Source organism: Trematomus bernacchii, unplaced genomic scaffold (genome assembly GCF_902827165.1).
Source record: "Trematomus bernacchii unplaced genomic scaffold, fTreBer1.1, whole genome shotgun sequence".
NCBI lineage: Eukaryota > Metazoa > Chordata > Actinopteri > Perciformes > Nototheniidae > Trematomus > Trematomus bernacchii.
The window spans coordinates 26,482,526-26,508,779 of NW_022987720.1; the positions used below are offsets into that span (position 1 = coordinate 26,482,526).

The 26,254-nt window shown below is 39.9% G+C and overlaps 1 protein-coding gene across 1 annotated transcript; it reads left to right on the plus strand.

The window, feature by feature from the left end:
- Positions 1–285: 285 nt before the first annotated feature.
- On the plus strand, positions 286–23,662 carry clcn7 (chloride channel 7). The gene is given in 26 exon segments (XM_034142875.1): positions 286–512; positions 1,985–2,059; positions 3,385–3,450; positions 3,910–3,975; positions 4,266–4,398; positions 5,603–5,712; positions 6,188–6,268; positions 6,380–6,442; positions 6,705–6,788; positions 7,081–7,174; positions 9,719–9,783; positions 12,409–12,525; positions 12,630–12,684; positions 13,312–13,372; positions 14,668–14,809; positions 16,239–16,262; positions 16,265–16,334; positions 16,986–17,158; positions 18,328–18,379; positions 18,524–18,651; positions 18,973–19,058; positions 19,668–19,800; positions 21,941–22,000; positions 22,418–22,594; positions 23,303–23,383; positions 23,508–23,662. Coding segments are annotated over 26 exon segments (2,397 nt in total). The 5' UTR covers positions 286–398; the 3' UTR covers positions 23,595–23,662.
- The last annotated feature ends 2,592 nt before the right edge of the window (positions 23,663–26,254 follow it).

Here is a 26,254-nt window from a genome sequence, read left to right on the forward strand (position 1 = left end):
TACTTTTATAAAGCGACTTTGAGTAGAAAAAAGCTATATAAAGGTAATATATTATTATTATGAATTTGTATTTTGCCACAACAGTATCAAAAAACCTAGCAGACAAGATGTGGGAGTCTAGTTGGTTTTTATTCAAAATAAAATTACAAGGTACAGTCAAAAGTGTGAATCTAATCCAGTGACACATTTTTTGTTTTATAAAAAGAACAAAGAAATACATTTCCCAGCATCCAGCGCGCCTGACGCGGATATGTTTGGCCCTTCACACGATCCTTACAAGTGTCACATGATGATCATGGGAAGCTGAAGAAGAATAACAGTGTACAGTGAGGCAGCCACAACTGAAATTAATGAAATAAATCAGCGGAAGTCAGGGCACCGAGCTACCGGGGGCCACTATGGCCAACATCACGAAGAAAGTGTCGTGGTCCAGCCGGGCCGACGAGTCCGGGGCCACGGCGGAGGGAACCCCGCTGCTGAACGGTTCCGAGCAGCCCCGACCCTCCAGACAGGTACCGCTGTAGCATGTTAGCTTAGCCACCCTGACGTCTGTTAGTCCCAAACAGTGATGTAAAGTAACTAAGTACATTTACTCAAGTAGCCTACTGTAATTAAGTGCAATTATGAGGTACTTTACTTGAGTATTGCCTTTATTTGCTACTTTGTACTTCTACCCAACTACAATTCAAAGTTTAATAGTGTACTTTTACTCAACGACATTTATTAATACCTTTTTGTTACTTTACAGATTTTGATTAATGATGTGAAGTATAATCAACACTTAAATCAGACTTTAGTTACACCTGGAGTAAATTCACAAGCTACCCTGCAGTATACAAAGTCATTCAAACTAGCTGCACCTTTACCAGCTTTGATAACACTTTAATGATCAATAATTATATAACATATATATTGTTCTGAAATGAGAATGCAGAATGAGTACTTTTACTTTTGCTACTTTAAGTATAATATGATGCTGATACTTTTCTACATTTACTTGAGTAACATTTTGAATGCAGGACCTTTTCTATTACTTCTTCCACCTCTGTACCTAAAGTGTTCAGAAGATGCTGTGTCATGTTTTTATTAACCACTAAGGTTACACTGAGTCATGTTTCTAAATGCTGCATGGGATATGAATGCGTGTGAAGATTTTTTTATGCATTGTTGACTTCTTTTTTGGTTGTGTTTACACGTGTTATGGTGTCTTTGCATTTCAGATGCAACAACATGCTTTGTTTGCTGCATGAAAGTAATTCAGTTAGTGTTAGTTCAATAATTTACAACATGCTGCTTGTAATTCGATTGTTATCTAGGGAAAATAATCAGATTATTGAGAGTTTTGAAAGGCTAGTCCTTTCATTATATTAAGAAGCTAGTGACTTATCTTTATTACTAGGTTACGTACAATTAAAACAGGCAGTCTGGCAGCTTCGTATAAGGACAAAGTTATCAAGAAAAATAACTTAACCTCATGTCAGTCATTACTCCTAGAAAGGATGATAATTGTGACATTGAAGAAAGTCCATTCTCAAAGTAATAAAATCAGTGTTCACATAAATGCAGGTAATCTGAGCCTGTTATGGATACTGTTTACATCCAGTATACGTTTTATTTTAGTATGTTAGTGTGAACAGAATAGTATTAAACATCAGTTTCAAACTGATAGTGTCACTAACTAGTAGACCTGCTATATTTAGACTAAATAACGTCGTCTGTCCACCTAATATGGAAAATCCTACTTCCTTTTTCCTCTCCGTCTCACCAGGATTACTCATTTCCTTTTAGGATTCAAGGTGGAAGTTTGAACAAAATGTACTTTATTGTATCATACATGCAGTGTTATTTCCTTATACTTCTCGAACCCTGTCGCTCTTATCTGGATATCCAACATGTTAAAGCATCAGCTTGAAAATTGCTACACAATAGCCCTATATATATATATATATATATATATTTGTGTTGGTGTCTGTGGTGTCTATAGCTGTCGAGAGGCGGTATATTTCAGATAGGCAGACTGAGCACGGTGGATTTGGAGGAGGAGATGACGTCTGAAGAGGTAAAGCCCGAGAACGACGTCGAACTATTTCTCTCTGTGTCTGTCACTCCTCTATCGATATCACCTCATCGATACTGCTACCGCCATTTCTTTTAGACTTCCTTAGTGTAGTTAGTTAACCCTCTATAATTATAAAAACTCTACTTTATTGTCTTAAAATCATTAAAAACAGCATCTAGCAACGTTTACAGTTGACTTAATGTGAGTGTGAATGATGATGTGGGTGCATTTAATGTAATCTCAGTAGCTCCCTGCTTAATATGGCCTTCTATGGGAACTCTTGACACAAAAGTGACCTGTAATAAGGATGTTTGACTCATCCAGTGTGTCTAAGAACACGTGTTTGGAAACTCTCTGAAGGTTTCCACTGTGATGGATCGCAAATTATGAACTGAGGCAGGCCTTGTGCCTTTGACCGCCTGACCATTCAGTTTTTAGTTTTCAGAAACTGATTGATCCCACACACTGGTAGCTTAAGAAAAAGAAAAAACAGATTGAGTAACACACCATTTATTCAATACAGATAATGTGTTTAATTAGCATATCTTAGTCAGGTTTTACTTGGTGACCTTTACTGAACTTTTACAACAATGGGTTGCACAACAAATGCAGCTAAGTCCTTTTAGGCTACAAAAGAAAAGCAAAAATTGTTTTATGTTATTTTACTTGTATAGCTCAATTCAATCAGGCATTGAAAATCTCCCCAGAAATACAAAAAAAACACACAATAAGCTATTTAAATTCAGCATAACAGATGCAGCTTGGAGTGACACATCGCTACAGGATTATACACCCGACGCTTGAAGCTACTTTTCAGTCTCTTAGCTTGACAGGACATCCATTTCCTCCCGTGACAGAAGCCATCAGTTTCAGATCTGTTCTCACTGCCTGACGGGAATGTGATGCCATGCATGTGACTTGCACGTTTTTCGTTTGCCGCAAATAAAAGCATTTGTCTGTAGTCTGTTTATGCAAATGTGTTGCGTAGTTGCTTTATTCGCTGCTTGCTGATTGTGCGACCGACGCTCACTTCGAATCGCATGCAAATGTGGAATAGATTAGACTTTTTATTTGACTGTAGTTGGCTTGCATGCATCTTCGATTATTAATGCTCCTGTATCTGTTGGATGAAGTCTGTAAAACATGTCCTCTCTCCGGTAGTGATCTTTGAGAGTAATAGGCATTTTTATGTGTCGTTTCAAATGCTTGTGTGTTGCATCAAAATGTCTATTTCCTCCCAGCTCCTTGCAGTCCCTCACATGATTCAGAGGTTATAAGTCAGTTTCACTTTATTGATTTCTGTTTTTTCTCTGTTTTTCTTGCAGGAATCTCTGAGAGGGCGGCCTAAAGAGATCCCTCATAATGAGAAGCTGCTGTCACTTAAATTTGAGGTAAAAATGCCAACTCACTATCGAACAGAGTGCTGATTATTAAATGATCCCTGAATTAGATTGTTTTAATTAAAGCATCATGTGTTTATATGGGATGTATACGTTTCATGTTTTGATGTCACCTTGTTGGAGTTAAGAAATAGATGAAGTATAAAAAGAGTGTATAGAAAATGCCATTCAGGTTATGAAACGTTAAAAACATGTTGGGCTAACAGGGCAATAATCCTCTTAAGCAGGCAGGAAACGAACAGCTGTCAGCTTTGTATTAACATATCTATGGTTTACTATGAACTTGCTGACCTAAAAATGTAAATGAGGTATTTGTGACATTTTTAAAATCTGTGTTTATCATAAAGTATTGCAAAATAGAAGAAAACATTGCTTTTGTTGATTTTAAATATAGATTTTGTATTGATTTGTTGTGTTTATTTTATTGTTTGTGTGTGTGTGTTATTCCAGAGTCTGGACTATGATAACATTGAGAACCAGCTGTTTCTGGAGGAGGAGAGGAGGATGAGTTACATGGTGAGTAGAGAAGGAAACACCTGGATGTTTGTTATCCAACCTTATATGTTTTTAAGGACCATGCATACAAACACATTAGGAAGATATTATTATTATTATTATTATTTATGCCAGATAAAGCTCCTATCTAATTTCCATCTTCTGTTCTTATATTGTAACAAAGGTGACTTTCTATAATCACCTTGATACGTCAATGTGTATGAATTCATGCATTTCCCTTATTTTGAATAACTCCAACTTCTCCTCTGGTGATGGTTTTATCTCCTCTCTCTTCTTGTATTTGTTTCTAGGGTTTCCGCTGTCTGGAGATCAGTCGCTGGGTGGTTTGTGGTCTGATCGGCTTCCTGACCGGCCTCATCGCCTGCTTCATCGACATCGCGGTGGAGGAACTTGCTGGGATCAAATACCGAGTGGTCAAACAGAGTATCCTTTGTGCAAGATAATCAGAACAACTTTTTACGGGCACAAGTACAATACAGAGAAACAATGACTGAAAGAATATATAATCATTTGGTATTGCACTGTTTTATATATATTAAGGCTGCATAATTAATCAAAATGTTATCGAACTCGCAACATGGACTAGTGCAAATCACAGTAAGCTGCAATATTTGGTAAAGGCAAAAATGAAAAAGTATCTGAATGAAGTATTGTGGGGCTGCATACACTTACATTTTTCATTACTACACACATTTTATACCAATTCTACTTTAACCATATTCAATGTAAATACTGCTATATTTTTCTATGTTATTATAGTTTTCTTAAAATAGTTTCTATCTGTGTTTTTAATTGTTGTTTTACTTTTATGTATGCACCACGACACCAAGTCAAATTCATCGTATGTGTTAACCTACCTGGTAATAAACCTGTTTCTGATTCTGATTCTGACATCCTTGTTTGGTTCAGACCCTCTCAAGCCAATTCCTGTGTTCCCCCCAGAGGGAGTTTCTCCCCCCCCCCCTGCCTGAAACGCCTCCATTGGACTCCTTTGTTTACTTATGTAGCATAACAGGGTGTCTGCGGGGTCTTAAAAAGTATTCAAAGTTGATGAATCAATTTAACGAAAATGAAGGCTAGTAAAAAGTAGCGGCATTTTCCAAGGTATTACATTTTGTAGCTTGTTTTCAATAAGTATATAAATTGTCCAAAGAGGTTGTATTCTACAGTCTGCCTGAATGTAATCATTGCGTAGGTGTGTAGTGTGATTCTGTGTAGTTTATTTATGGCATCCCGTTGGATTTGACGTCATCTGAACAGGACATCTCACGCTCACTGCTTGATAGCGCGCGAAGGTCCGTTTACGCCGGTTGTTAAACAACATCGTTACGGGGAAATGCAAGTTTGCGTCCAAATGGTTGGAAGATAAGGAGCAAGGACAATCAATACTGTATATAGTCAATGTGAGGTAAAGTGTGTCGCCAAGGTAACCGGTTAAAACTCCAAGTGGTGATGAGGTCTTTAAATGTATGGAAAGGGTCTTAAAAAAGGTCTTAAAAGGAATTACATTTGACTTCAGGATTCCTGCATATACCCTGCATAATAACATCACTGTAACATTCGCGCACTATTGGCTAGCGCTTCAACACATTGTACGTGGTTTTCCTTGACCTCTGACCCCTCACAGACATCGAGAAGTTCACAGAGGTTGGCGGCCTGTCGATCTCCCTCATCCTCTGGGCCGTCCTCAACTCCGCCATCGTCATGATGGGGGCCATCCTCGTTGCATTTTTCGAGGTCATGTCATATCATGTGTTTTAGTAACCTTAATGACTTTAGTCGGCTTCTGAGTTGTGCTTTTGATTGTTCCTCGAGAATAATGTATGAATTAAAAAAACATTCACATGGAAGTGCAAGTGAAAACTAATTAGGGAACAGCCTGTACCAGTTTTTGTTAGTAATAGTGAAAATCCGTACATCTGAATGTGCTTCCTTTATTCTGCCATTCAGGTTAACCGCAGTCAGCTGAGATTTAATTAAGCAACATTAGGTTTCTTCATGCAAGCAGACGGATTACAACATTTTTTCAGTCTTGCTTTTTCCCCCCAAAAAAGTCTGCTTTCAATTCCATTTCATCACCATTGAGACATTTCATTCAACACAAAGAAACACCAACACCTTTCCCTCCTCACACCCTTATATGTTACTCATGTAATCATAAATACTGTAGGTTTCTATATTTTAATATAACTCTCCCTTTTGTCTCGTGCAGCCCATAGCAGCAGGAAGTGGGATCCCTCAGATCAAATGTTACCTCAATGGAGTCAAGATTCCTAGGGTGGTACGACTCAAGGTAAAAACACACACACACACACACACACACACACACACACACACATATATATCAATGGATGTTTTTGGAAGGAGTATCTTATCTGTAACATGTTTTGTTTTCCCCCAACAGACCCTGGTGGTGAAAGTGTTCGGTGTTATCTGTTCAGTGGTTGGCGGTCTTGCTGTCGGAAAGGTAAACAAATATTATCCCTCACTGTCTGTTTGTTTCAAAATGCTGTCGTGAAGTTGAGTATCAAGTCTAGAACTGTAAACAAAGCAAAGACTAAAAGATGCAATTTTTTTTTTTATACAAACAATACAATTATGTTTTGCATTTTTTAGAGTTGGAAAAGTAGAGTTTTTCAAGATCATTTCTCGTTAAATTGGTATTTAATTGACTGCCTGCCATGAATTCTCTTTCATACCTGTCCTCTTGTTTACCCACAATCCTTCAGGAAGGACCCATGATTCACTCTGGTGCTGTTGTAGCTGCAGGAGTCTCACAGGGCAGGAGCACCTCTTTAAAGAGAGACTTCAAGGTCAGTGTGTGTGTGTGTGTATATGTGTGTGTGTGTGTGTGTCTCAGGCTATTAAACACATGGAAGTATATTCACCCATATATTTTCTTTTAATTTGAAATACTTTGTTCCTAACACTCCCTGTATTCTGTCTTACTGAAGATCCTTTATGCCTTTCAATCATTTAAATATGACTGTTCTTCATTCAAGCATGCTTTTGTACTACTGACATGTTTTTAACTGTACATGGATAGGGTGTGTTTGTAGTTAAACTAATGTATAACGAGTAATAAGTGTGTGTTTGTGTTTGTAGATCTTTGAATACTTCCGGAGAGACACTGAGAAAAGAGACTTTGTTTCTGCTGGAGCTGCTGCCGGTGTTTCAGCTGCTTTTGGAGCTCCAGTCGGTAAAAACAACATCACTAAAGCACCCTACATACGTATGTGTTTTCATATTTATCTGCCTGAATGTGCAGGCAGTTTAGCTGCTATAAAGACAACAGACCAACCCGTGTGGCTGCATGCCCAGACTAAAGACAGACAAACCTGTAAGGGAACTTGTGTGGGACAGGACTATTCAATCTCATTTAATGTAATTCAATGCAGTTCAAATGAAAGACTTTATTGGCCAAAGCATCAAAGTACAAGTCGATCCAATATTGGTTCAAACAATAGACCAAAACAGTCAAATAAGTAATTATACACAAGAGATTAAATACAGTAAATATATAACATAAAAACTGACTAAATGTAGCTGTATTCAAAAGTGTTATGTTGGTGTGTGCGGATGTTAAGGGGAGGATGAGGGGGTATGCTACAGCTTTGTTTTGATAAATGAATACATTCAAAATGTCCTAGAAGGTGGTAAAAAAAACTTAAATCCAATTTGCAACTGCCTGCTGGAGCCAATAGTCATGGATATAAAACGTTTTTGTATTGTGTGCAGTGAGTCAAAAGACATCGATAAACAAAGACGTGATTGTTTTGACAGTTCATTGTGAGTACAGGATGTTGTCTTGTCCTTTTTCAGTTGGTACCATCAGATCTTTAGCAAACATGGTCACAGCTGCTAGCTACAGTCTTTAGGAAGATAGTTGACTCATAATTGACAAGAGTAGAAATAAAATAAAAACTTGAATTTATGAGAGGAAGTTTCTCTCTCCCCCCCCCTGCCTGAAACGCCTCCATTATGGCGCATTTCCACTACACGGCCTCGCTCGGTATGGCTAGGCCTCGTTAGGACTGGCTCACTTTATGGCGCATTTCCATTACAGTTTAGGATCTGGGGTAGTATCTATAGTAATGCAGTGTAGGCGGAGCCGTGACGTCATCTTCAATGAGAACCCCAGAAAAACAACACAGCCGTTAGCTGTTAGCACTCAGAGCTCACAGCTCCTTATATCTGTTCAGAAACTAGACAAAAGTTAAACAAGTACAAACCACAGACTGTCTGTGTCATGGCGAATACAGTCGCTGGTTTATTTATGTCTGTATAGGCCGTTGTTGTGAGTGTGGACGGTCGGAGCATATACTGCGTTAGCTTAGCCAATCTCCATTTAGAAAACACGCATTTTAAAAGGTTTTTCGCCTGCCGTCTGTCTGCAGACTTGTCAAAGCATTAATTCATGGTTTTTACTAACCGGTATCAGTATGTTGTTACTTCGGCATCATTTTGAAACGTGTATTACAATTAAATCACGGTCAAATATGTCCATCTTGTTGTAGTTGTAGCCCCCTTGCCAGCGATTCTCTCTCCAGTTTAGCATACTCAGCCCGACTCAGCCTCGTTGTCTCTGGCCCTAGACCCACGATTTTATGAGGCCAGAAAAACTGTGAATTAGGACCCGCCGGCCGGTACTAGGCCAAGTGGAAACGCAACCAAAGACGGGCCGCTGACGTCACAGCCCTCTTAAACCGTGCTCCGCGCTGTAGTGGAAACGCGCCATTAGAGTCCTTTGTTTACTTCAGGAACATAGTGGGTGTTTCTCAATGTCGAGGACGCTTCCTTGGTAGGACATGTCCCTCAGGTCCTTCAGAAGCGAGGCAAGAATCCTTCCTAGCCTCGGAAAACGAAGAATTGTGTAACAGGCTAACAGGTGTGCAGGTGTGCGTCATATGCGAGATATGGAAATTGGTCCGTGCGCAAAGCATTGTGGGTATTTTAAGATCGCGGAGTCTACACATGTGCAGCCTCGAAATTTCCCGCTACGAAGTACGCCGGCCTCGGTAGAATTCCAAGTATGCTGGACATTGGAACAGTCCTTCGGCGGGACTCGATGACGTAGTATGCTTGAAATAGTGGCTCTGGAGCAGCCTTCCTCGACATTGAGAAACACCCTGCGACTTCACTTCTATTGGCTAGCGCTCCAACACAGTGTACGTGATAGGCTAATGGGCGGGACAACTTTAAACTGTTGACCAATCACAACAGAGCCGGCCAACTTACCAATCAGAGCAGACTGGGCTCTGGTTTCAGACAGAGGGTGAAAAGAGGTGCTGCAGCACAAATAAAGAGCTTTTTGAACATTAAAGCATGGAGACATGTCACAGTAGAGACACTACATACAAATATCAACCTGAAAATGAGCAGAATATGGCCCCTTTAAATGTATTAAGTGAACACTGCAGAAACCCTGACATCATTAGTCGTGATGGTAAAGCAGTAGAGTAAAAGCTTCCTTGTACATATAGACTTTTCTCATCAGTAGTCTGGAAATGCTTCACATACTACGTCTGTAATGTGTTACAGTCATGTGAACAGAGTTCTTCCATTTTAACTCATGTGAACCCTGTAAATATCTTACTGCGCTTATCAATCAATGTGGAGGATGCCGTGTGCTTGTCAGCTATCTTGGCATGCATACTCCTCTTCAGACATGGCGTCAGTGGATCAAAGGAATCATTTAGCAACATCACGCTGTGTTTCCTGACTGAGATTCTGTTTCTGACAGGCGGCGTCCTGTTCTCTCTGGAGGAGGGAGCTTCTTTCTGGAACCAGATGCTGACCTGGAGGATAGTAAGTCCACTGTACACCATATTACACCCTGGGATAAAACTCCTTATCATGTTATGTTGTCAAGTAAATTAAATCAAGAGGTTTGTATACAGAATTCATTTAAGATTCAAAGGTTTTATTGTTACATGCATAATAGCTACAGTGTAGTTGTTGGCAATGAAAAGTCCCAGGCTCTTCAAACAGTACAATATACCTAAGACATAAATGAGGATAGTGCAATAAAAAAAAGTTCAAGTAAAATAACAACAGGAATGTTAAAATGCAATGTTGTTGAGATTTAAAATCCCCAATTTTTTTTATTTATTTTTCATTTTCAATATTTCTTTTATTTTTAACAGTCATAAGATGATACAATATAAAGACCTGAACCTTTTTTTACTTCATTAACCACGTGCTTGCCTCTTTCTTAGTAAGTACATTTCTCCTGTGTGGGACGGATAAAGGATATTTGATACAAATTAAATCTCAAACTGAGATTGTCAGATTTAGGGACCATTGATTTCAACGACAAATTAAAGGTGGGGTAGGTAATTTTGGAGAAACCAGCTCCAGTGCGCTAGAATTTGAAAATACACAGCCGGAAGAAATCTGCCACTTCCTTACAGAGCCCCTCCTCCAACACACACGAACGCGCACATGACCAATGAGGGCACGAGATAAGTTTGTGCACAGATGGAAGGCTGACAGGCAGGTAGGCCATCCAGTTATTTTAGCCGGGCCGGCTAAAATGATTGGTCGTGCTTTTTACAGTACTACGGCTTCCACAGATGACATTTTTTATGGATTTTTTGTCAAAGCACTTAAGATATTCATTGCTATCGGGATGTTAAGAGCATTCCATGGAATATAACAAAAAGTGTATCTCGAGCCGGTTTCTCAAACTTACCTACCCCACCTTTAAGACAAAATATACAAAAGATTACCAAAAAAAACCCTGCTGACAAATACATAAAAAGAGCAGCTGCAGTCATTACCTTGTGTGCATTTACCAAATGTAAGTACTTATTCTGTTATACGTGTTACCCCCATAATTATAACAGTCAACCATTCATCTTTCATGCATAGTGCTATTGGGACCAGTCCCTAACCAACCCATCAAGAGTACCTTAACACAACAAATACATTAAATAAAAGACAATAAAATAGTGATCCCTCTTGGTAAAATAAAGGAAGACCAAACTAATAAATACGATAAAATATAAACACCTATTAAATAAATAAAGTAATAATAAGAAACTGAAAATAAAACCCACATTTATATTCTGATTGGCGGGGTGAATTGCAAACCACGCCCCGTAAAACTCTGAAAAGTTTTGTGAAGCCGCCATTGTATTTGTGGCATTAGCATTATTAGCATTAGCATTAGCCCCGCGCACCAACGGAGAGAGAATAACTTATGGCAACACAAAAAAAAACTTGGGAGCGGTGGAGTGATGAGGAGGTGTCGGCGTTATGGCGATTTACTCGGAAGCCAGTCCCCAACTCCGGGGACTTCCGGCCGGGGACTCCGGGTGGCAGTATACGCCGTGAAGTTGTTTGCGGCCTGCCAGTAAACCCAAAGCAGAAGAAGACGAAGTGACGTCAGCGGCTCATTTGCGTAATCTTCCCTCAGGGAAAAGTACTCCGGTGTGAACGCGATTGGTACTTAGTGCCCTGGGGTAATAAGTGCCGGGGCACTAAGTACTGCAAAGTACGCGGTGTGAACGCGGCTAATAATAAAGATCAAACGATTAAAAGGGAATCTCGCTAACCCCTAGATTCCACCGGGTCCGTCTGCGGCGCGTTACGGGCGCGTTACGGGCGCGTTACGGGCGCGTTACGGCTGCGCCGCGGTGCTCACGGCGATCGCGGCCACTCTAGTCAATGGGTGCTATTCCACCACACGCGGCGCGTTACGGCTCAGAAGCGTCCCAGAAACGGCTCGGCGCAGGGCTCTTCTAAAATTAGGATCGAATCCTATTTTTGTCGCGGCGCAGCCGTAACGTAAGGTCGGCCAGGCAGGAAGTGGAACTTTCAGAGCATATATAGCATATATATATATAGATATATACACACACACAAACTAATTTTGCAGACCCTATCCCTCCGTAGTCTTTCAAGTAGGAGGAGAAATGCCAGCGTTCTCCTCCGGTTTACAGGCACTGTGTAAATTATATATATAGAATAATTATGATGATGAATGCATTTTTTTACCACTAAAATACAGCAACACATCTTTGATTCATGTCGTTTATAACTGGAATATTACAGTTATTATTAACTTTGTCTGTACAAAGTAGCCTGTCCAGGAAATATGCCCAAATCAACAAAAACTGCGAGCCGGCAGGCAAGACTCTCCGCTTCTGAAATGCTTCTGAAACGCGCCTGGTAGGGTATGACGCCGGAGGAGGCCGGACCAAAACCGCAACGCGGCGCAGACGGACCCGGTGGAATCTAGGGGTTAGAAAGTGGTCACATAAGACCTATAAAATAAATAAAACAATAACCAAATATTAAAGAATACAATTTAAAGGGGGGTTGTTGCTAATAAAAAGTAATTAAAAAAGATAGCCAATAGCAGAATGGGTTTCAGTTTCCGAATCATGCCTAACAGTCCCCCCCCCCTCTCTCTTCTCTCCCCTGCAGTTCTTCACCTCCATGATCTCCACCTTCACCCTGAACTTCTTCCTCAGTATCTACAACAACAAACCAGGAGACCTCTCCAACCCGGGTCTCATCAACTTCGGGCGCTTTGAGAGCGATGTGAGAAACCAACACTTCATATTTGTTTACTGTCTCACCTTTATTTTGTTTGTTAGTCTGTGTAAAGTAAACAATGACATGATGTGTTTTTATTCATTTTTCAGACTGGGTCCTATAACCTCTATGAGATTCCCCTGTTCATCGCTATGGGAGCTTTGGGTAAAAATATCTTCTTTCCAGGGAATACTTGACTCTTTTATAACTGGGTGGAGGACAGGAATATTAGCACAACAATAATAAAAATAACAATTATAAAAAAGTGTAATTACAGTACTAATATATTCAAAAATAATAATAATAATAATAATAATAGTATATTCATATTAGAGCTGCAACAATAAGTCAATTGACAGAAAAATATTAAGAGCTTGCAGCATCTTAGATATGGAAATTTCTTAATTTTACTGTATTTATTTTTAAATATTAAACTATATAAAATATATTTGGCTACATTTAAATACATGTCTTGGATTTTCACAAACTTGGATGGACATTTTTCTCTAAGTTTTGACCTTTTATAGACCAATCAATTAAAGGTGGGGTAGGTAAGTTTGAGAAACCGGCTCGAGATACACTTTTTGTTATATTCCATGGAATGCTCTTAACATCCCGATAGCAATGAATATCTTAAGTGCTTATCTTAAATTACCTACCCCACCTTTAATGGATTAATTAAAAATAATAATAATAAAAATACTGAAAATAATTCTTAGTTGCAGCCGTAAAGTCAATTTGATTCAGTTAATGTTTGAAATTCTGACGGCAGTGTTTATATTCCCTGTGCAGGTGGATTGTTAGGCGCTCTGTTCAACAAACTGAACTACTGGCTGACCATCTTCAGGATCAGGTAACGTCTATAAAAGGCTTAAAAAAATTGCACGTCACAAACATACGTGAAAAGGTTGCCACATAGGGTCAGGTGACATATCAAAAATAGCTTTGTGTGTTTCGTATGCCAAGAAACACACGGTGGCATTAGGGTGGGGTGCGAGATGAGGAAGTCTTCCTATTAGAATTTGTCACAGAATGTCAACATCTTGTGATCGAGGAGTTTTAAAATAGAGAACAGGTTTAATCACTGTTGGATCGACTGACCCGGGTGGCTCTGGGTAAGGGTTTTTGTCTTTGGTCAGCACAATTGGCAATAAATACAATTAAATACATTTTCTAGTATTTGATTTTTATATTTATACACGTATGTCTGAAAACAGGCTGTCACCTAACGCTAAGTGATCATAAGGATTAAGTTTCCATTTGTGTCGCATTACGTCACAATACCTGGAATCCACTTGGCGTCTTCAGAGCTTTGTTCCAGTCACTACGTTTTATTGCACTTCCTCCAGTCTCAGGAAAGTCCACGCTGAAGCTCAACAAACAACAACATCAGTTTCTAGTTAATTTAAGTGGTGATGTGGTTGAACGTCATTTAAAGCAACTGTTGAATTTTCCCTAAAGGATTAATAAAGTATGTCTTCTGCTACGATTAATTATCCTTTTTTTTTCCTGTCGACAAAAGGTTGTGTTTCCATTTAATAAAAAAACTGATATATTTCATAAACTCCGTCACCGTCAGATAACTGTTTTCTAGACAAACTCCAGATATTTAATAATAGGATTTTATTTATTGCCAGTTTTCAGATCAAAGTAACACAATTCATTTTTAAAGTTGACTTAAATTGACTTGCATACTCAAAACGTAACAGTAGTAATACAATTCCGTTTTAAATAATAATAATATAAGCTTTTTTTGTTGTTAATGTTGCCTAGATTTTTTTACCAAATAATAAACTTTATTAATAAAAATAACTTTGGAAATGTATATATTTGTGGCTATGTAATTAGTAACTGCAATAGTATTACTAATGAATCATCACATTTGGATTTAAAACAACTTATTGCAATGTATTTCATCAATAAAGTATATTACATGCTAGTTTAGGACAACATTCGATGAGAATCTGACCAGATAATGCACAATAAAATATTAACTGTAAAAAACAACACATTAGGATAACTTTTTTTGAAATAGCCAATCTTCTTGCTGATAGTCTTGTTTGTCTATGTAAGTCATATAACATTAGAATTATATTGAGACAGTTTCATTACCTGTTCAAAACTACCTTGCGTGTTATTGTGTTTCAGGTACGTTCATCGGCCGTGTTTACAAGTGATGGAGGCCATGTTGGTTGCTGCAGTGACCGCGGCCGTGTCGTTCACCATGATCTACTTCTCCAATGACTGTCAGCCTCTGGGGCCCGAGCACAAAGAGGAGTACCCACTGCAGGTACGCACGCACGCACTCTCACACTCTCACACTCTCACACGCACGCACGCACACACACTCTCACACTCTCACACTCACAGCAACAAGAGTCACCTTTGTCATGTAATATAAACTGTCACAGTTACATGGTGTCACAAGCGCTGTCAGTTATCAAGAAAGTGTATGAGCATGACTGAGCACATTACACCGACCCGAGTGCAGATTCAGATGAGATAAAGCCTCTCACAGAGAACCTTAATGCTTCCTGTTTCTTTAACCAGACAGCTGTTTTCACTTCATTACGCTTTACCAGTATGTATGTCATAAGAACAATACGGCCAAAAGGATGCAAGTAGAGGACACCATTTTGACGGTCATGTTCCCCAGAGGATGAATAGTTCTGACTCTGGTGAACCCCTGACTTTTACTTTTGTGACAATAGTGGTTTCCTTGAAATGTCTCAACTATTGGATGGATGTCAATGGAATTTGTTGCAGAGGCAAACATTTAACTGAAGAAAAACAAACGCCCCATCCTTGTTTTGTTTGGCTCTGTGTGTGTGTGTGTGTGCGAACAAATGGTTTCTGTGTTGAACCAAAACTACTCGCGCTACAGATCAGGTCTCACAAATAAACCTCTGTCCTCTGTGCTGTGTATTTCAACATCAGACATGGAGACACAACTCGATGGTCTTGCTAATAGAGGAGACTGTTTCAATTGTTCCCAATGGACACAATTATACAGATAAGCAAAGATCTTTCAGACTCACAGTCATTCAAAAATATCTCACACTTATAATTCATTGTCGAAAATGTATTAATGTATAAATGTCTACATACCAGGGACACATTCTCCATGTGATTAATTTATACAATAATATATTTTTTCAAATTGATTCTTTTGTCACAAATGCTTTCTCAAAGAGCGCGGATTATTTTGGGATAGGTTCGATTTTTCTGGTCTTTTTACATTTTTAATTAAGGCTTCAACACATCATGTTTGGGCAGAACAGACAACTGGTACTTCATCTGAATCAGTATTCACGGAAATGTATCCCACCCATGCTGTAGTGTGTTTTTTTGGCATCCTCACCTTTTTATTAGACATATTAGGGAGAGAGGAAATATTTTTGAAAGAGATAGGAGTGGCTCGTGACGAAGAAAACATAAACAACTCTGGACCTGCTGCTCCTGACGGCACCAATAGGTTTACATACCTTCAATGTCCTAATCTGTCCGTTAGACAGCATAGTTAAATCACTAAATCACTACAGCACAGAAGTAAGGAAGTTCTTCTTGTCTCCCTCTTTTTTATACCACTCTTATCAATCTCTCTCTCTCTCTCAGATCGTCTGCTCTCCTCTCTCCGTCTCCTCATCTCTCATCTCTCTCGTCTCACTCTCTCTCGCGGGATTCTCTCTCTCACTCTCCTCTCCTTCTCTCTCTCACAGTTGTTCTGTGCAGATGGAGAGGTAACAACTCCATGGCAACAGCCGTCTTCAACACTCCTGAGAAAAGCGTCCGCAGCCTCTTCCACACACAAGCAGGTGAAAAGCTGCTAAAAATAACTCTGAACAAACATCTGGCCCAGTGTTTCCTTCTTTCTATTATTTTGCACATTGTGGAAACGGGATTTTAATGAATAAAGCCCAGTACCAATCCGACCTCCACACTCTCTGACTTACCACTTCCTCTCCGTTTGAGCGTTTCCGTGGAGGGTCTGACATATTGAGTGACCTTCAGAGCCATCTTACAGGCAGAGGAAGTTATTTAGCACTCCCAACAGGAAGTTATTAAAACATCCAACAGGAAGTTATTAAAACATCCAACAGGAAGTTATTAAACCCTACAGGAAGTCTGCATTGGTCCTGACTCAACCAGCTGCCCTTACTGACCACGTGCGACGCTATTTGTGTCCGTCATTAAACACACTGTCATAATAATAATTGTACTAATAATACTTATACATATTATAGCACCTTTCACAGAAATACAATTCACAAAGTGCTTCACAAGAAAAACAAAGAAAGTTGAAAATATGTACAAATAGTTCAATGCAACGTGTCTAGTCTAAAATGTTGGACTTTTTTTAGACTAGACTGGAGAGGGAGCCTCGTCTGAACAGGCGTTATAAGAGGTGGGATTTAAATATGATCAGTGTGTAAAACAGATGTGTTGAACTTCTCTCTTTATTAAAGGGACCTACAATCCGTTGACCCTGGGTTTGTTCACCATCACTTATTTCTTCCTGGCGTGTTGGACGTACGGCCTGGCGGTGTCTGCGGGGGTCTTCATCCCTGCTCTGCTGATAGGAGCCGCCTGGGGGAGACTGTTCGGCATCCTGCTGGCCTCCATCACTCCCAATGGCTCGGTGAGTACATATTTATGATTCTTCATTCTGTAGGAAGACAAGAAGACGATCCAATTCAGTTCCCATAATGAAAGAGAACCACATTATGGTTCAATTGAAGTCTCAATACTTTACTTTAAAGGTCACCTATTATGCAAAACCCACTTCATGTATTTTCTACATCAACATGTGTCCCCTCTGTGTAAAGAGATTCTCTCTTTCTGTCCTGATCCATTTATATAAAAACCTGTCTGAAAATGAGCTGATCAGATGTTTGGCCACTTTATGATGTCATAACGATTCTTTGGCTTGTGTAACCATTAGCCAATCAGCAACCAAGGTAACCCCCCCCCCCACCTTATCACCTGAATCTCCTCCTAGAGCACCATTGTGTTCTTTTTAACCAAATATCTCTCAGAGGGGCGTGGGGAGGGGCTCCTTATTTTCATCTAAAGTAACAGACAGAGAATCAGCACTTTTGAAACAGGGCTGAAACAGAGGGGATTATGGGATGCTGCAATGATCTGTTTGGTATTTGGAGCCAAACACTTCAGAGACATGTTCTGTATATATCTGAGACCTATAATATATTGATGAAAAACAGTATAATAGGGGACCTTTAATTACCTGGTTTCTCAAACTTAATAACTCCTGATGCCAGTTCTGGTATTTGGTCCAACCTTTAAAGGTAGGGTAGGTAAGTTTGAGAAACCGGCTCGAGATACACTTTTTGTTATATTCCATGGAATGCTCTTAACGTCCCGATAGCAATGAATATCTTAAGTGCTTTGACAAAAAATCCATAAAAAAATGTCATCTGTGGAAGCCGTAGTACTGTAAAAAGCACGACCAATCATTTTAGCCGGCCCGGCTAAAATAACTGGATGGCCTACCTGCCTGTCAGCCTTCCATCTGTGCACAAACTTATCTCGTGCCCTCATTGGTCATGTGCGCGTTCGTGTGTGTTGGAGGAGGGGCTCTATAAGGAAGTGGCAGATTTTCTCCGGTTGTGTATTTTCAAATTCTAGCGATCTCGAGCCGGTTTCTCAAACTTACCTACCCTACCTTTAAGTGACTGATGTTGCTTTTTTCCGGTATTTATTTTTAAACTTGTTGAAAATAATTACAGTATAACAACTATATCAATACTCGAGATGCTTTGAACTATTATTTCCTGTGTGTTTTGTTAGATCTGGGCGGACCCTGGTAAATATGCTCTGATTGGAGCCGCAGCTCAGTTAGGTGAGTAACCTGAACTGGAAATAAGAAATGGACTGCATTAAGACGACCAATCACAGTGACACGTCTGCAACCTGTGGAGAGCTATCTATACTCTGGAGTCTTTTAAAAAAAAAAAATCAATATAACTACATCTCCTCTTCCCAGGTGGCATAGTGAGGATGACTCTCAGTTTGACCGTCATCATGGTGGAGGCGACAGGAAACGTTACGTACGGTCTTCCCATCATGCTCGTCCTCATGACTGCCAAGATAGTAGGGGACTATTTTGTGGAGGTGAGTTAAGACTTAGGAAGTAAAACTGTGCAATCAAATGATGCAATCAAATCTGCACATTGTACTCAAATATATAACAATAGTGCAGTGAATTGCACAGTTAACAGGGTTTTAGCAGCTGATGGAGCAATAAGTCCACTGTGTCTCTTTTCGGATGTGTAATATATAATTTGTAAGTCAATAATATTTCTGTTTATCAATTTGATACTGCTTAAGTTTGTACAATATCGTAATTCTCTTGTTTCATTTCATTATTATTATTTTTTGTATTATTGTTTTACACGTTCAAAATAAATCAAATCCAATCTCTTGCTGCTTCAGGGTCTGTATGATATCCACATCAAGCTGCAGAGCGTCCCCTTCCTGCACTGGGACGCTCCCGCCACCTCCCATTGGTTAACAGCCAGGTGAGTCCCTCTCTGAGACGCTGAGCCATAATGACTGAAAGATTGCAGGGTTTCATTCATCTAGTTATTACCATATGTTTAACAGGAAGGTATACTGAGCTTCTCTATTCTACTGTCAGCTGCAACTTACAAATAAAACTGCAAGAGGAACTCCCAAATCCTCTCAATAGGTCATTTTCAGTGTGTCAGTTATATCAGTTTTTTATTGAAATAATACACACTAATGACCCATTTCTGTGTGAAAAGGGTCGCACACTTCTCATGTTAAACTATATAAATGTAAGACTGGCAGATTTCAGTTTGCAGACTGGATCTCTACACACCACTCACGCACCGCTCTCACACCTTTCATTCATTATAGTGGAAGCATAGCGTTGCAGCAACTTCTCATTATAAGAAAAATATTATACATCTACCTTGGGAATTTAATTCGACTGCCTTTCAACCGTTTTTAAGCTCAATAAGCACATTTGCGTTCCCTGAATGATTGTTAAAAATATATTCCATTCAAATACACTATAGTCTACTATATATCATTTTTCTCACTTGCTCCTTTTTCCATGTTCTCATTCCTCTCCCTCCCCCTCCCTCTCCCTCCCCCACACACAGAGAGGTGATGAGTGCCCCGGTCACCTGTCTGAACAGGATAGAGAAAGTGGGGACCATCGTGGACGTCCTTAGCAACACGTCCACCAATCACAACGGCTTCCCGGTCGTCATGCAGGGCGCTGATAGTGACGAGGTAATGCATGAAGGCTTGGTTTTCTTTTAAATAGTGCAATTATCTTAGCAGGATCCAGCCATGGTGAAATGCATCTACGTGGACTGACTTTTCCCTGTCATTGTTCAGGCCTTTTTTTAGAGCAAATCGTGGCTACCCCTTTAAAGTATCAGCAGTAAATGTAGTTGTCTCTCTTAAGATGCTATTTTCTTTCCAACAATCAGCAGTTGTGCAGAGACATCTTTTGAGAAAATGCATAAATACCAGCACCTACTGTAGCAAATGATATATCAGAAATGCAGTGCAGACATACAGTAAGACCGTGTTTGAGGAAGTAATGTCTGCAGCTCTTGCCCACTTCCTCGTCATATCGAATCCAATGTTGAATAGAAAAGATCCAGTACCCACTCTCAAGGTTCAAGGTTCTTTATTCTGTCATACGAACATAGCTACAGTGTAGTTATGCCGATGAAAATCTTAGGTCACAGGCTTCTCCAACAGTGCAACACAATAACACTGATAAACAGAAAAATATAGTAATAGTAAATAGTAAATACAAAAAGAAAAATAGTTTGCACCTGTAGAAGGTCAGGATGCTCTCTATGGTGCACCTGTAGAAGGTCAGGATACTCTCTATGGTGCACCTGTAGAAGGTCAGGATGCTCTCTATGGAGCACCTGTAGAAGGTCAGGATACTCTCTATGGTGCACCTGTAGAAGGTCAGGATGCTCTCTATGGTGCACCTGTAGAAGGTCAGGATCCTCTCTATGGTGCACCTGTAGAAGGTCAGGATACTCTCTATGGTGCACCTGTAGAAGGTCAGGATCCTCTCTATGGTGCACCTGTAGAAGGTCAGGATACTCTCTATGGTGCACCTGTAGAAGGTCAGGATGCTCTCTATGGTGCACCTGTAGAAGGTCAGGATACTCTCTATGGTGCACCTCTAGAAGGTCAGGATCCTCTCTATGGTGCACCTGTAGAAGGTCAGGATACTCTCTATGGTGCACCTGTAGAAGGTCAGGATCCTCTCTATGGTGCACCTGTAGAAGGTCAGGATGCTCTCTATGGTGCACCTGTAGAAGGTCAGGATACTCTCTATGGTGCACCTGTAGAAGGTCAGGATACTCTCTATGGTGCACCTGTAGAAGGTCAGGATCCTCTCTATGGTGCACCTGTAGAAGGTCAGGATCCTCTCTATGGTGCACCTGTAGAAGGTCAGGATACTCTCTATGGTGCACCTGTAGAAGGTCAGGATACTCTCTATGGTGCACCTGTAGAAGGTCAGGATCCTCTCTATGGTGCACCTGTAGAAGGTCAGGATCCTCTCTATGGTGCACCTGTAGAAGGTCAGGATCCTCTCTATGGTGCACCTGTAGAAGGTCAGGATGCTCTCTATGGTGCACCTGTAGAAGGTCAGGGTACTCTCTATGGTGCACCTGTAGAAGGTCAGGATGCTCTCTATGGTGCACCTGTAGAAGGTCAGGATGCTCTCTATGGTGCACCTGTAGAAGGTCAGGATGCTCTCTATGGTGCACCTGTAGAAGGTCAGGATACTCTCTATGGTGCACCTGTAGAAGGTCAGGATACTCTCTATGGTGCACCTGTAGAAGGTCAGGATCCTCTCTATTGTGCACCTGTAGAAGGTCAGGATACTCTCTATGGTGCACCTGTAGAAGGTCAGGATCCTCTCTATGGTGCACCTGTAGAAGGTCAGGATCCTCTCTATGGTGCACCTGTAGAAGTTGCAGAGTATCCTGGAGTCCATATTGAACCTCCTCAGCCTGCGGAGGAAGAAGAGCTGCTGTCAAGCTTTTTTGGTGATGGTGGTGGTGTGAAGAGTCCATGTCAGGTCCTCAGTGATGTGGACACCGAGGAACCTGAAGCTGCTGACTCTCCACCGTAGTCCCATTGATGGCGATGTGGGCGTGTCCCTCTCTCTGCTGCTTCCTGTAAGCATATTCAAGAGGTTGAGAAAAGACACACTGGAAACAAAGTAGATAATCGCCGCAAAAAGTATTATTAGTTTTTGAGGAACTCTATCGCAGTACTTTCGGGATGACTCATTTTAGACTGTTAATACTGTACCAGAGAGTTTGAGCTTCAATCTGAATCCTTATAAAATTATTAACGTCACCTTCTGTTGTTGTTTACTCGCTTTCAGCCGTCGAAGCTCTGCGGCCTCATCCTCCGCTCTCAGCTCATCGTTCTTCTCAAGCACAAGGTAACATCAGCAACCCTTCATATATCACTGCCCTGAAATCAGCTTTAATATTAACCCTAAGTCAAAATATGTGGGGTTTTTTTGTACATATATAATTATTATTTAAATAAATGTATTTCAATTAATGTTCGATTTATTAGTTATTTGTTTATATTTGCATATTTCTTTCTTTCACTTAAAAAAGAACTGCTTTTGGATTAAAGGCACTTGATACTGCTATTTACACTGTATGTAATATTTTCAAATTATTCATTCAATAACTATTTTATCTGCTTTTTTATTTATTTTAATCGTTTCTTTATATTTTTATATTTTATTTTTTTATATTCATATTTCCTTTCACGTCAAAAATACAAGTTCTTCACTATTGTGATGTTTTAAATAGCGTGGCTCACAGTTCCTCCTGTGTCCCGGCAGGTGTTTGTGGAGCTGGCTCGCTCCCGGCTGACTCAGAGGAAGCTCCAGCTGAAGGACTTCAGGGACGCGTACCCCCGCTTCCCCCCCATCCAGAGCATCCACGTGTCCCAGGACGAGAGGGAGTGCATGATGGACCTCACCGAGTTCATGAACGCAACGCCTTACACTGTGCCACTGGTAACACACACACGATTTATGTAGATATACATAATACATGTGCTCAAAATGGCAACCAATAGAGTGGTGCAGTGACGCGTCCTAAAACCCGGAAGTAAGCTGCGCTCGGGTTCCCTCGACAAAAAAGCAATGGGATTTCTCCATAGGATTTTGGAAAATAGCTCGAAATAAGGTCTGTGGAAAATGAACCCGTTAGATAAATGCACGTTTTGTTTTCGAATCATAAATCTAATCGATGAGATTATCCGGCTGAACAAAACGTGCATTTATCAAACAGGTTCGTTTCCCACAGACCTTATTTCGAGCTATTTTCCAAAATCCTATGGAGAAATCTCATTGCTTTTTTGTCGAGGGAACCCGAGCGCAGCTTACTTCCGGGTTTTAGGACGCGTCACTGCCCCACTCTATGGTACAAGTTTCAAGGCTTTTATTGTCATGTAAATCTTAGGTCACAGGCTCCTCCAACAGCGCAACACAATAAAACAGATAAAATAGTACAAGTATATAAAATAAAATATAATATAATAGAAACAGTGCAGAATAGTCTATATACAGTAATTGGAATATTGATATATGAGTTGCAAACAGATGAATGTTATGTATGTTCAAAAAGTTCTCCCCATGGCCAACATTTATGTTTATATTTTATATGAATACATAACATTTATAACTACATTTAAACTGTGTAATGACACGTTGTGTTTGCAGGAAACTTCTCTTCCTCGTGTGTTTAAGCTGTTCAGAGCGCTGGGACTCAGACACCTGGTGGTAGCGGATGATGTGAACAGGGTAAGAGTGTGTGTTTGTAGAAAAGGCAGAAACCACACACAAACACCTCTTAATGCATTGATTTAAGTTATGATCACATTGTTGGTGCTGACAATTATTCTGACTTCACACATTTGGTTTTCAGGTGGTTGGTCTGGTGACTAGGAAAGATTTGGCCAGATATCACCTGGGTAGACACGGACTGGAGGAGCTTCAGCTGGCTCATACATAGTACACACACACACACACACACACACACACACACACACACACACACACACACACACACACACACACACACACACACACACACACACACACACACACACACACACACACACACACACACACACACACACACACACACACACACACACACACACACACACACACACACACACACACACACACACACACACACACACACACACTGAACTATGACCACCTGATGCCTCCTCAGCTGCTATGCAGCCCTCTGCAGGAGGACACTATCCACGGCCGAGAGGTGTCCGTTGAAATGATTTGCTTTCAACAGAATACGTTATCGTCTCTGAAACATTAAATGAACCCTAAGAACGGGGGCTTTGGTACCCTTGGTATTTTTTTCTTTCAGTTGTATGCAAATAATGTCTAATGGACAGAAAAGAAAAAAACATTTGCCTTATCTGAGGATTTCTATGTCGATTATTCTATTCACAGACCTCTTTAAATACATTTTACGTACGTGGTGAAGTTAAGTTAAAATCCCTCTGCTTCATTTAAAGAGGAAAAGATCTGCACATGTCCCTCAGTGTGTCCTTCGTCTTGTTCTGAAATCACTTCACATATGAATCGGTTATAATATTGATTAATGACATTTTCAAGAACAAGTGGATTGCTTTGAAAACATGATTTTGAGCAAGGGTTCATCGTATAATAACCGACCATTTACAGTCTTCTTTGGCGATGCAGGAAACGTTTTTATTTTCGGCTATTGTGTAGTTTTGCACTGAGCGAATGCTGTTATTTATTGTTAATGTATTTTAAATGTGTGATTTGGGCTCACCTATGTCCAGTCACATATCCCAAGACACCTTTAATAAGACATAATGGTCACCTATTTATTTTGGAAACGTGTCATTGGAGAGAAACTGGAGATACAGATCTCTCCTTCTCTTTTTCTGTCAGCTTTACTGAGCATATCTTTTGTACTACTGTCAGTGAAAACGGACTGAAACTCTGAGGTACATCTTTTTTCAGAAAACCTCAAAATGTTTGCACGTTGGTCTACTACTGAAAAGAAAGTGTCACTCATGAACTCCAAATGAATGTAAACCGTTGTTTATCACATGACTTCTGTTTAAACCAATCAATTTACACAATAAAAAAAACTCAGATTTAACATTATTTAAAATTGTCAATTTGTAAATCCAACATTTTTTCAAATATCAGTGTTATTTTGTTTTCTCCTTCGGTTTTACCCTTAGATTTGGTCTCCTTTTGTTGTCTTTGTACAGTTCTAGATGTTAAAATATGGACTATGCTCAATTTGATAACCACTGGATAAGCCTTTTGTGAATTAATAAAGTTGAAATTTATCTTGTCATTGTCATTTTATCTGTGTGTCTGCTTGACAAAACATTTTGAAATCTTAAAGCAAAAGAGTCATTTTTACTCTCCTCTGTATGGATTTAAAGGTTTAAAGTGAACATAAAAGTATTAAAAGGTCTGGCAGTATCAGAAGTGAGCAGAGGATAAGAATCTTCCACAGGGGGAAACAGTATATCATATGTATAGTATAGTTTGCTTTTAATGATAATAGAGATCAATGAAACACTTACTTAAACATAAAACGTTCATAATGATTAATCCCCTGAGGAAAGATGTCACGACCACTAACAGTAAATCATTTTAAAGACACACCACCACTTCTCTCAGTGTCCACTAGATGTCAGAAGAAGGACAGATAAAACACTTTCTGATTGTTCACACCCACAGACGCCAAGTTCCTTCAATGCAAAACTACATTACATATTTGTATCACATGTTTGTAAAGAAGTGAACCTGCCAATATGATCACAACACTGTGCATGCTTTAACTGTTCATCATCAGTTGTGCATATTAATGGGGATACGGTCTGTCAGCGTGTATTTGGATTAAAGTATTCATGATTACATTACATGTCACTTGTTAGACGCTTTTATCCAAAGCGACTTACATACTCAATACTGTGGGCAATCCCCACAGGAGTAATTTGGGGTGAAGTGTCTTGCCCAGGGACACAACGACATGCTGACTGCAGTGGGGTTTGAACCTGTGACCCCCTGATCCGAACACCAACGCACTAGCCCACTGCGCCACACGCCTCCCACATGATGCAATTTACAAGATTTTTTAGTGCCAAATAAAAACTGCTACTCAGAAGTCAGATCGATAAGGCCGTGCATCCAATACTGTGGTTTTCAACATATTATTTTCCCATATTTGTTGAGAGTTACATTAGAAAAACAACACCTCTCTTATTTCTGTATGATAGATATCTACAGACAGCAGCCAATTAGCTTAGCTTAGCTTAAAGAAACGGCTAACTAGGACCTGAATATTCACCTACCAGCTCGTCTAAAGCTTGCTAATAAACGTGTTGTATCTCTGTATATTCTGCTCATTCTCAGGTTCATATTTGTATTTAGTGTCTCTACTGTGACATGTCTCCATGCTTTAATGTTCAAAAAGCTCTTTATTTCACTCATACTGCCTGTGCTGCAGCACCTCTTTTCACCCTCTGTCTAAAACCAGAGCCCAGTCTTCCCTAATCTACATAGTTTATGATGATATAGTCTGGTTTTGTGTCCTATTATTGCACGTAAACCCTCTGAATCTCTTCCCCTGCCTTTGATACATTGATTCAAATA